The sequence below is a fragment of the Canis lupus genome, chromosome 12, assembly GCF_048164855.1.
Source record: "Canis lupus baileyi chromosome 12, mCanLup2.hap1, whole genome shotgun sequence".
Lineage (NCBI taxonomy): Eukaryota > Metazoa > Chordata > Mammalia > Carnivora > Canidae > Canis > Canis lupus.
In genome coordinates, this window is record NC_132849.1 from 42,163,079 (window position 1) to 42,176,042 (window position 12,964).

The 12,964-nt window shown below is 38.4% G+C and overlaps 1 protein-coding gene across 1 annotated transcript in view; it reads right to left on the reverse strand.

The window, feature by feature from the left end:
- Window positions 1–3,584: 3,584 nt before the first annotated feature.
- Window positions 3,585–12,964, reverse strand: part of WDR43 (WD repeat domain 43) — a 44,172-nt gene continuing 34,792 nt past the window's right edge. Inside the window, exons 14-18 of the mRNA XM_072771344.1 lie at window positions 11,428–11,491; window positions 8,753–8,866; window positions 7,905–7,974; window positions 5,297–5,346; window positions 3,585–5,192 (exon numbers count right to left, since the gene is read on the reverse strand). Coding sequence (XP_072627445.1) covers window positions 5,001–5,192; window positions 5,297–5,346; window positions 7,905–7,974; window positions 8,753–8,866; window positions 11,428–11,491 — 490 coding nt within the window. The 3' untranslated portion in view covers window positions 3,585–5,000. The remainder of the gene's footprint in view (window positions 5,193–5,296; window positions 5,347–7,904; window positions 7,975–8,752; window positions 8,867–11,427; window positions 11,492–12,964) is intronic.

Genomic DNA, 12,964 nt, shown 5'->3' on the forward strand with positions numbered 1-12,964 from the left:
CTTCTCATATTGGAAAAATGTCTGACAATTTTCTGAAAACAAGCTCCTCGCCAAGTACTGTGCCCTGGTGTTGGTGTTCAGGGTCCCACGGACACTGCTGCATTTGGTTCTCACAGCATTCTTGTAACAGGCAGCACTGTTACTACTCTCCTGTCACAGACCAAAAAGGAAAGAATTTAAGTAAGTTTGTCATTGCCATGGTGCAGTGTAGGCCTAGAACTGAAATTTCTGGCCCTAAATTTGGTTCCTCCACAATATACCGACTAAATTCATGTTTGCCCTCTTTCATTTCCTGGACCTGATCCTCTGACATATTTCACCAATTGACTTTACCAGTTGCACAACAAGGTAAACATAATGAATGCCACAAAATCGTACACTTAAAAACCGTTTAAGATGGTGCATTTTATGTATATTTTACTATAATAAAAGAAAAAGGGAGGAGCCAGATTTTGCTAGCTTAAATATAAAAAACAAGGTAAAAGTTTGTCTGAAAATAGCAAGTTTATTTCTCAGGCGTTAACAGTATGGTGATGGTAACCATGGTCTGGAGAAAGCTGCCCCCTAAAAGATTGGAGTGTACACTAACTGGCTGTCCTAAGTGGGTGCCTGAGGAGACCCAAACCATTGGTATTCCAACCACAGCAACTGTCCTGTTAAAAGGAAAAGGATCAGGGGCACCTGGGTGGCTCAGTTAAGTGTCTGCCTTCAGCTCAGGTCATGATCCCACAGTCCTGGGATCGAGCCCCACATCCAGCTCCCTGCTCAGTGGGGAGCCTGCTTCTCCTCTCCCTCTGCTCTATTGTGCTCTCTCTCTTTCTGCGTCAAATAAATAAATCTTAAAAAAAAAATCAGTATGAAGTAAGAGGACTCAGAGCAACACGTAGGGAAGCCAAGATCCCAATTTCTTCAAGTACAGACTACACACTGCCCATAACACTAGCTAGTAAGACCAACCAGTTCATATCTTACTCCAATCCCACACTCTAGTTCAAAGACAATCTTCCAGTTATAAAGCCATTTACTCTGTGGCTTTCCTGTGCAGAAGGAAAACAGGTCACCATGCAGCATGAACACTCTGCTCCACTTGAGAGGTAGACTTCTCACTGTAAATACACCATTCAAATACCAATTCTTCTTAGAAGCTTGGTTAATGACTTCACTATATGAAATTGCATCGAGTCTAAGGACAAAGACAACATTAAGTTTTTGGGGTTTTTTTTTAACATTAAAAAGTTTTTGAACCTGTGAAGCTTTGACTCAGTTTCAGCGTATCACAACCACACCAGGCCAGTGAAGGCAGTCACCAAGTGGCCTCACACTTCACCATTGGCACTGCCCCTTCCCCTCGAACTAGGGCCCAGGGTAGACCAAAATGCTTTCATACCTACTTACTTCCATCAGGAAACCCTTTAACTTCAGCAGTCAGTAAGCAGAATACTTCCTCCCTCTTTGAGCCATTATTACCTACAAATATGCCAGGCAATTTTTACAGTGCTGATTTTCAACTTTTGGGTTTTTCTTTTGATGTCCCTCACCTCCTAAAGTGCATTTACAATTGCCCTGTTCTTCTCAGATCTACCTTCCTAATAAAAATTATCCACATATATATATATGAAAACCCATCACAGTACTGCCAAGAACAATCTGATTTTCTCACATCCTGTCAGCCAGCACTGTACAGAAGAATGAACTCCATCTATTCTGTTCCTCGGCCAGACTGTTTCCTAATGATGCTGTCTACACTGCTATGGCCTCTCATTCTGCATTTTCTGATCCAGTATACAATTTGGAAACACAGTGGGTCGGCATTACAGTGGACAGTACTGAGGTGCCATAACGGTGAAGACTGATGACATTAGATTAATAAACTGTATGCCTGAGTTGCCTCTAAAAGAAGGGATCAACAAATAGGCATATGAAGGGTAGGCACCATAACCACTGCGGCCTGAGAGGACTCATGGGTAACATCACTTAGAGCTGAAAAAATCATAGCTGAAGGTTTTCATGAATTCAGATTTGAAGAGAATGAAGAGTAAATAAATGTCAAACCCTCCTACCTCTCAGTGTTTCTTGGATGTGTCCCTTGGGGTTTCTCTTCTTATTCTGATGCTGGAGCATGAGACCTGGGTGTCCGTACATTCACTCCATGGGAAGCTCATGCAGTCTCGTGGCTTTATTGTCACATACCTGTCAATACCAAATCTCCATTCTCCCCTTCTTCCTGTTTGTCTCATTGACATCTCACTACAACAATCACTGGCATGTGCTGGCCACAGGACCTTTGCTTCGGTGCTTTCCTTGCCTAGAACACTCTTCCAGATACCCACTTGCTAAGTTCTTCACCCCTCTTAGTCTATGATCAAATCTCACCTTCTCAATAAACCCTAACCTGATCATGTATTTAATTCTACAACCTACACTCCCCCATGCAGGCTCCCCATTTCCTTACTCCACTTTCCAACCCCTGTAAGTTACCACCCTCTAACATACTACACAGAATTTACTTATTCTTTATACATCGTTTTTGCCTGTATCTTTTAGAACATCAGCTCCTCAGGACAGAATTCAGTGATATATATAACAAGGAACTACATATCCCCTGGCACAGAGTTGGCAATCAATCAATATTTGTTAAATGAATGAATGTACCATGCTAAGAGACAACTTCCACAGAAAAGTGTTCTCACTACCAAGATCCAGTTTCTGACCCTCAAGCACCCCTCTGCACTACAACTTCCATTCAGAAACCTAAAAACTTGACCTCTACATATGTCAAAACACTTATAACCAATATAGTCATCTGTACTGAAAGAACTTTTTACAAATTAATCTCAAATACCACTATTTAGTATTCTTGCCCCAAAAGAAGAAAATTTAAGCCAGAATCTAATCATAAGAAAACAGACAAATCCAGATTGTAAAACATTCTACAATACAGCATAATACATGTGGAATCATTTAAATATCAAAATCATGAAACACAAAGGGAGAATTCCGATTAATATAGCAGTAACACAACCAAATACAATGTGTAATCCTTGATGATGAACGGAAAGTGAACTTTTCAAAATAAAAGGTTGGGGGTGAAAAACTAATCTCAGAAAAGATGACCTCAGCCACACACTGTTGTTGCCTGGACTAGTTGTTGAACAACATTGTGAAAAACACCCTGAACCAGAAATGTCTTTGGAACAAGCCTAATTAAGCCCTCGATGTCTAACCCAAAAAGTAATTAGGAAGCAATCACTACACCCTACAGCCTTCTACTCCTTCAGGGAGAGTAAGGTATAGTGAAATCAGACTCCCAGACCACAAGGCAGGATGCAGTACATGAGCATGTAGGTCCTGGAGACTGCCACTGCAGCCTCGGGCTGTGGAAACACCACCCAGCCAGTGGAGCTGCATCGAAATTCAAAGTTCTTGGTTCATTCACTACACTACCAAGTCTAGGGTTTCCAACAAATCCTGAGCACATTTACTTTTTAATGCTAGTGGAATAAAATTGCTTTTCTTGATATATTCACACAAGCCCAACCATATGGGCTGTGTTCCTCTACATATATCACAAGACAAGCACTGGGTAAAGATGAATATTTATTCACTTTACAAAGAGAATGGTATTAAATTGTCATAAACAGTTCCATTTATAGACAAATATAACTGTACATTACACCAGTAGCTGGCTCAAACTTACTTTCCCAAGATGCTTGTGTGGCTCCAGCTCTATGAGTAGAGCACAGAAATCTCTGTTCTGCCACTGATGTTAAAAAGTCCCTCAGAGATAATGGTTTTTGTGTTTTACATATTCACAGGTGGTAAAAATAAACCCATCTCCCCTGCCCTCCCTTAGAGTTGAGCTTCCATCTGCATGTTCCCTAGTGAGCACTAAACAAATACTGGCTCATTTAAAAAAAAACTGATAATATGAGGCTTTTGTAGCACACCAAAATACTTATTTATACATACATAAAAAATCTTGAGTCAGATTTATTATTTTAAAGGTAAACAGATATCCTAACACTGCCAAGAGTGGATAATGAAAAGGAAAACATTAAATTACTGAATTATAAAAATATTTTCTTTGGAAAAAAATTCCAACAAGGTTATCATTAATATCTAAAACCAAAGAGAAAAAATAAACAATTGTTCTTTGATCCATTAGTAATTTAAATAAAAATGAAAACCTCTTCAAAAGCAGCTATAACTGAATTCTTTAAAAAGTTGCAGGTAATGAGTACTTCTAAATCTATACACTGATGATTCTTTACAGGCAACTTGCAGTCAAGAAAAATCCTTAATATGGCTAATTCTTTAGTTTTTTAATTACCATAATTTTTTGTGTGTTTTAAAAAAATATTCCACATGACAGGTTAAAAAATAAGTGGCTGTTTGGGGGAAGCACTCCAAATATTCAACCTGACTCAAATCAGATCACCTCCATTAATAGATAAGCTAGGGATACTGATATTTAACTCTTAAATCCCAACCTTTTTTTACTCCAAATCTTTAGTTACCCTTTCATATTTTATGAAAATGTACTAAATTAAAAATTTTCACTAGTGCTGCTTCATATCTGGATCTGATGAAAGATACCAACCTGAGATAAGAGCTGACTCCTTCACAAAAGTCCAGTTCTTGAAACCCTACATGGGAAATGTGTGTCTTCACTTATGTCAATTCTTGCTAGAACCAACCATACTGGGATATTATATTATAAAAATATACCAAATATTGGACACTCATGTCAGTACATTGCAGAAAATGTGTCTATTTGCTGTGTAAAGTTTATTAACATTTGAAGGAAACACTCTTATTTACACAGTGAAGTCTGGGGTGCTCAGGACAGCGAGACGGCATAGGGACCAGCACGAGGAATCTGGATATGTGCAACAGTCCCTGGCGCCTGTCCCAGAGACAACCCTTCCCAGGAGAAGTCGGCAGCATGGGGGAAGGCGCGTGCCAGAAGTGACAGAGGTCCATCAGCTTGTTCTCCATCCTCATTCTTCTTCACTTTCATTTTCAGGATCTAAGTCAGAATCTCCATTTAATTCTTTCTCACTGGCCACATCCCTGTCCTCCCCATTCTCCTCATCTTTTTCCTCAGCATCTTCCTCTTCTTCTTCGTTCTCTTCATCAACATCCTCATCTTTTTCACTTTCATTCTCCTCCTCATCTTCATCCCAGTTATCCTGTTAGAAAGAGATGAAGCATAGAAAACATTCATGAAGCCCTTGTTCATACAGACTAGAAGGGTATAAAGGCAGATTTATGGACCAAAAAACAAGGTACTCACATCAGAGTCCTTCTCTGCAATTTCATCATCTGACTCCTCTTCAGAAGATTCTGCAAGGGGAAAAACTCAGCCTTAAGTATGTGATCTACTCTGCAGAGGGCAGAGCCCTAAAAACTAAATAAACAGAGTCAGATTCTTGAATTTACTTTTAGAAATATTACATTCAGTGATCATCCATTTAAGCAGTAACATTAATAATCTTATCTGCATAAAAGTCCATTAATTATTCCACCAAGATCTCACTGGGTAGGACAAAGTACCAAAACCCTAACAAAATCATCTTAAAAAACTAAGCCAAGGATGTGGAGAAAAGGGAACCCTCATGTGCTCTTGGTAGAAATGTAATTGGTGCAGGCATTACTGAAAACAGTATGGAGTTCCCCAAGAAATTAAAAATAAAGCTATCAGATGATCTGTCAATACCATTGCCGGACATATGTCAAAGGAAACAAAATCAGGATCTCAAAGAGATCCCTGCACCGCCCCCATGTTCACTGCAGCATTATTTACAACAACCAAGACATGGAAACAACCTAGGAGTTCATTGATGGGCTGGATGGATGGTTAAAGAAAATGTGATATACATTCAGCCATTAAATTCCATTCAGCTATTAAAAAAAAGGAAATCCTCCTATTTGTGACAACACAGATGGTGAGGGGACTGTACTAGGTGCAATAACTCTGGAGAACAATACTGTATGATCATACTCATGTGTGCAGTCTAACAACACCAAGCTTGTAAGACACAAAGAACAGACTGGTAGTCACCAGAGGTATGGAGAGTGTAGTAAAGGAGTGAAAAGCAGAAGGTACCAAGTTCTGGGGTACCTGGGTGGCTCAGTGGTTGAGCACCTATCTTCGGCTCAAGGTCATGATCTCAGGGTTCTGGAGTCCCATATCGGGTTCCCATGGGGAGCCTGCTTCTCCCTCTGCCTATGTCTCTGCCTCTCACTCTGGCTCTCTCATGAATAAATAAAATCTTTTTTTAAAAAAAGGTACAAACTTCCAATTACAGGTCAGTCCTGGGGATATAATGTACAGCATGGTAACCACACTTAACAATACCATACTGTGTACTGGAAGCTGTTAAGAGAGTAAAAAAAGTTCTCAGCATAAGAAAATAACCGCAACAATGAGTGGTGATGAATGTTGATTAAACATATTATGGTAATCATTTCACAATATATATACAGAGATCAAATAATTATGTTGTATACCTAAAACAGTACAATATTATATATAATTATATCTCAATAAAACTGGAAAAAGTCTAAGTAATTAATAATAAAGTCTAATTTAGGTATGCTTTTATGTCCTTCAGTTATGTTTTATCATGTTCTCTATAAAGGTTTTGTTTCACTTATATTTCTAGGTACTTCTAGTTTTGATTGCTGCTGTGAATGAAATCTTTTTTCCTAATATATTTTCTGTAATACATTACTGAGACAATCATACTACTGACTCCTTTTTGTGATCTTGGGATTCCAGTAAACTTGTTTATTTTCATCTCATTAATGATGGTGTAACTAGATTCTGCTTCATTTTCTAAGTTGAGAAGGATAACTGCCAAGTCCAATGTTCTAGGATTCACTTCTTTCATACAATACTAGGCAGGATATGCAAAAGTAATAAAAGGTGCATTATTGTCTAGTTCCTGACTTTGTGGGAATACTTTTAAACTCTGATAAGACTAAGGAAATTCCTTTAAATTCCTAAGTTGCTTGGATTATCAATAATAAGATGATGAAAGGCTGAATTTTATTGAATTCTTTTTCTGTATCTACTAACGTATATTGTTCCCTGTTAATTTGTTAATGTGGTAACTATATTTAATAGATTTCCTGCTAATTTGCCTTAGAATCTTTAAATAAATTCTCCTTGGTAATGACATATTCTTTTACACAAGCATTTCTATAATAATCAACTTACTATTCAGGATATTTGAAGATGACCTAAAATCTTATTTCCTTAACTATCATTCTTATTTGGTTTGACTCATAAAATGCATGAGTTGTTTATACAGGACAAAAATGAATTGTTCGTTGAAAGATTGACAAAATATACCTATAAAAACTCTGTGCCTGCTAAGGAGGGGACTTGATGGGATGAGCAATGGGTGTTACACTATATGTTGACAAACTGAATTTAAATAAAAAATTTTAAATAAAACTCTGTGCCTGACATCTCTGAGCAAAGGTTTTGATTAAATCAATTTAAGGCCACTGGCTTATTCTACGTTTCTATTTCTTTTTTCTTTTTTTTTTGGTTTCTATTTCTTTTTAAGTCACTTTTGGTCATTACTGTTTCCTAAGAAATTACTTATTCTCATCTAGGATTTTAATGTGCAATGTGCTGGCATAGAAGTTTATTCATAGTGTCTTCCTATTTAAATATCTTCCACACCTAGTGTGCCTTCTTATTTACTGTACATTTGCACCTTCTCTTTTACTGGATCATATTTTTGCCACAGGTTTGCCCATTTTCTTAGAAAAAGCATGCCATAGCATGATCTTACTCACATTCATATTCTACAAAATAAAGGTAACAGAACTCAACATTAAATAATGAATGTTCCAATTCTAAATTCCACACTCCCTTCAAGCCTCACCTTCCTCATACACCAATTTTGCCTTTTGCGCAGGACAAGTCATTTCCTTTGTTTTTTCTGATGCTGTAACCTGAAAGGTAATCAAGTGTTGTTAGGAAGAGTACAAGGTTATCTCAAGGATGGCAGCCACCACCATGCTCGCTCCACCTTCCCAAACAGTGAACTTGCCCTCAAACACTACGATGGATGACCTCAATAGGAATACAGACCAAATACAGGGCAAAAAATAAATTTGTCAAATACAAGAATAAAGAATTATTCTGTAAAAGTTGAACCTCTTAAGGTGATCAGAATTTTTCTGTGCCAAAACTGTAACTGAATAAATACCCTGTAACTTGCTATTCATAGTAGCACAACCATCCTAACTCTATCAAAAACTAAAATAGGATGCTGAGGGATCCCTGGGTGGCGCAGCGGTTTGGCGCCTGCCTTTGGCCCAGGGCGCGATCCTGGAGACCCGGGATCGAATCCCACATCGGGCTCCCGGTGCATGGAGCCTGCTTCTCCCTCTGCCTGTGTCTCTGCCTCTCTCTTTCTCTCTGTGACTATCATAAATAAATAAATAAATCTTAATAAAATAAGATAAGATAAGATAAGATAAGATAAGATAAGATAAGATAAAATAAAATAAAATAAAATAGGATGCTGAGAACCTTTGAGGAAAAGCTGAATCAGGCATAAGTTTACTTACTATCAAATATATAACATTTCCAAGTTAAAGACTGGATCCTGATTTATCAATTTTTTGCTGAAACATGGGGCTTTCAATGATCAGGTAAACATTCCTTATTCCTCACTCTATTCCTATCACATTCAAAGCTTAGCACAAAACAATCTGATTTACTCACTTGAGTGATTAGAAGAATAAGCTTTCCGTGAAGATGTGAGAGTTTCTGAAAAGTTTTTACTCTGCTTTCCATTAATTGGTATAGTGTTCCCAGCTGGGGTACCAGATCAGGCAACTGAGGGGAGAAAAGATATCTCATACTATCATGACAAAGTACAGATAACAACATACAAATCATGCTCAGATACACTCAAGTACTGAGTCACTGCATCACAAGCATCTATCTGCTACAGCTCCAGTGGCAGTGGCTGCTTGGCACATTACCTAGCAACATTTCAAATTTTTCATAGCCTATGTCCTAAAGGCAAAAAATAGTTTTTAAAAAATAATGATGGAGGGGGCACCTGGGTACCTGTTAGGCTGATCTAAGCCTGGTGAGTTCAAGCCCTGAGTTGGGCTCTACACTGGGCATGAAGCTTACTAAAAGAATAAAAAATAAAAATAAAAAATAAGGGAGCCTGCATGGCTCAGTGGTTGAGCATCTGCCTTTGGCTCAGGTCATGGGCCCGGGATCCTGGGATCAAGATCCCTATAGGGTTCCCTGAGGGAGCCTGCTTCTCTCTTGGCCGATGTCTCTGCCTTTCTCTGTGTGTTTCTCACGAATAAATAAAAAATCTTTAAAATAATAATTTTTTAAAGATTTTTTTTTATTCATGACAGAGAGAGACACAGACAGAGGGAGAAACAGGCTCCATGCAGGGAGCCCAACGTGGGACTGGATCCTGGGTCTCCAGGATCACGCCCCAGGCCAAAGGCGGTGCTAAACCACTGGGCCACCGGGGCTGCCCTAAAATAATTTTTAAAAATTAAAAATAAAATATTGAGGGAAGGCCAATGTAATTGAGACAAAAAAAAAAAAAAAACCCACCACATATCTCTGGGCTTTCCTCTGAAATTTACTCTGATAATATCACATTATCTACCTTCTACCATAAGACCCTATCAAACTAAAGGAACGTTTTCACAGCTTCCAGAGAACAGCACTGACAGACCGACAGAGTACAAAGCTGACCTTAGAGTATTTCAAATATACTCCCTATTAAAGAACCCTCTGAACTATGCTTAAACAAGGAAGCCTGGGTGGCTCAGAGGTTTAGCACCACCTTCAGTCCAGGGCTGGATCCTGGAGACCCAGGATAGAGTCCCACGTCAGGCTCCCTGCATGAAGCCTGCTTCTCCCTCTGCCTGTGTCTGTCTGTCTGTCTGTCTCTCATAAATAAATAAACAAACATCTTAAAAATAAATAAAACAGCATACAGGCACAAAATGATTAAAACAAAGTTTAACATGATCACATTCCAATTGTCATTCATCTCTTTCTTTATCTGTCCCTACAGGGACAATAAGCTCCAGAAACAGGGATTAAGGCATCTGTCCATTACTTAAGCCTCAGGTTTAGCACCGTCCCTTAGCTTAGAAAAGGTAACACCAGATAAAGAGGAGGAAAGGAAGGGAAAGCACTGTCTGAGGAGAGAGAATTGCCCACCCACTCCCCCAATGGAGCCCTCTTCATAACATGCTTCTTTGATCTGTTCTGCCAGTATTGAATGTTTATACTACTACTACTCCAGCAGTTCACCCTTAGCAGTTGGTTCCAGAAGGGATTTCATTACAAGGCCTCCTTAGGCTCTTTTTTACTTGTAAGCATGTAAATGAGTTTACAAAAAAAAAAAAGTTTTGTCCTGTTTCCCACAAATCCGGATGCCTAGGGGAATTTCCTGTGCCCACCACCCACCACTCAGCCACTGCACTCACAGTTGCCTTCACCTCATCTCCCAAGATTCTGTAAGCGGGGAAACCCAGCAGCCATTCTGACCATCTTGTGTACCTCCCCCAATTCTAACATCTTGACGGAATTCCCTCCAGACTCATAGAACTGCTGGCCTCAAAGCAGGTTATCCATTTGTTTTCCCTATTTCAAACTACTGAAGGCAAAAGAAGTCTGAGAAAGAACAAGGAACAGTGACCAGGCTGAGCTGGATAAATGAAACTGTGTTAAGAAAGGAAGAGCAATTAAGAATTTTCTCCAACTGTTCACTATAACCTTTTAAGAAAATCTACTATAAGGTCCTAGGTAATAAAATTAAAGAAAAAGGAAAAAGGAAATTGTGTAATTTTATTTCTAGCTTAAAATATAACTGACTTAGTGGGCAAAGAGCCCAATTCATATTATGACATATAACACTGTGTTTTCTGGTGTTGCTTTAAAACTGTTTCCTCCTTTCCATTTGCATAGATAACAAAGAGCGACACAAGCCCCACAAAATGACATGTATTAAATATTTTAACTTCATTTTTACCACAAGCTATCTTTCATTGTCCTGGGACAAGATAGAAGAATGGGGAGATACATATTATATAAAAATAATTTTGCTAAACAGGTTATATATTTTTTAAAACACCTAAAGACTAGTATGCCAATGTTACTTTTCTCCTTTCTGTATTTCTCAACGTTTTCTATAGAATATATATTACTTCTAAAATCCAGAGCAAAAAAAAAAAAAAGGCCAATTTCCAAAGTCAACAATGGTGACATTACATTGCACCTGGGGTAAAAGAAAACCTTTCAAAGCAGTAGCTGACGGTTGAAGGGCAGGTGGAGGGAAGATGCTTTCATTAACACATCAGTTTCTAATCCTTATCAGAGCCACTGAGCAACAACAGCTGAAGACTTACTGTGGATAGATAGGATGCATGGACCGTTAACACACATTTGAGCCACTGAACCATTAACACAGCACTGAAAAAAAGAAAAAAAAAATCCAAGTAAACGAATATTCATGAATTCAAAATTAAATACAACAGAGCTGTAATATTAGAAAACTCAGGCCAAGTGAAGATCTATAAATTGTGCCTCGTGAAAAACAACACTACTAAATAAATCATTGACTTTGACAGTCTTCTCATCCCTTTATGAGTCTGAGATCTGTGAAAACAGACTCATCTCATGGGGAGGAGAGGGGGGTAATATGGACTGAACATAACTACCTTCCTCTAAAACAATTCAAGAATAAAACCCATGCTTTACTTCATAATTAACTGATACCAAGGCAATAAACTGAGGTCAAATCACTTGGCATTTTATGCCCACCATCTACTCACCATCAGGTACAAATAGCAAAAGATTTCCATGCCATGTTAAAAGACAAATATAGACCAAAATATGTGTAAGGAGGGCCTAATCAATGAATTCTCTGGCTTTTCTCTGTGAGTTCCAAACACAAATGGAGTCTATCAGGGGAAAAAACTTAGAAAAGAAAAACTAGGGGGGCCTAAGTGGTTTAGTTGGTTTAAGCATCTGCCTTCAGCTCAAGCCATGATCTCAGGATCCTGGGATGAGCATAGGGCTCCCTGCTCAGCAGGGAGTCAGCTTCTTCCTCTCCCTGTGCCCTTCCAAGTACAACCCCCACCCCATGTGCGTTCTCTCAAATAAATAACATCTTTTAAAAAAAAGAGAAAAAACAACTATATACTGTAGCACTGATAAAACTACACTGTCAGCTTAGGATCCATGAGATACCAACCCCCTATTCAAATACTTCATCATCAAAGTATTAATAAAAACACAAAATTCAGTCCTATAAAATATTTCCTTACAGTGTCTTAGCAACTACCAGAGGTTGGGGAAGTTCTACAAATGGCAATTTTACATCTGATTAGGACTAAATCATTAAGACTAATTCATTACACAACCTGATAATGAAAATGAAAAATTACACAGGAGTTTTCTTTAAAAAAAAAAAAAAAGAAGAAAGAAGAAAGAAGAAAGAAGAAAGAAGAAAGAAGAAGAAGAAGAAGAAGAAGAAGAAGAAGAAAGAAAAAAAAACTATAAAATCTTAGGATTAAGAGTTATTCACTCTTGGGCAGCCCCGGTGGCTCAGCAGTTTAGTGCCACCTTTGGCCCAGGGCCTGATCCTGGAGACCTGGGATCAAATCCCAAGTCAGGCTCCCTGCATGGAGCCTGCTTCTCCCTCTTGCCTGTGTCTCTGCCTCTCTCTCTCTGTCTCTCATTAACAAATAAATAAAATCTTAAAAAAAAAATAAAAGAGTTATTCAATCTACAGTAAGTGTGGGGAAAGCAGTATCTGACCCTTCTAGAGTTTTACCAATTAAGTGTGGAGCTATCCACTATGTAATTTCATGCTGTCAGAAAATGTTTTTAACAATCACCTCTAAAATATTAATAAAATCAAAGCAATATAAGTCCCCTAAA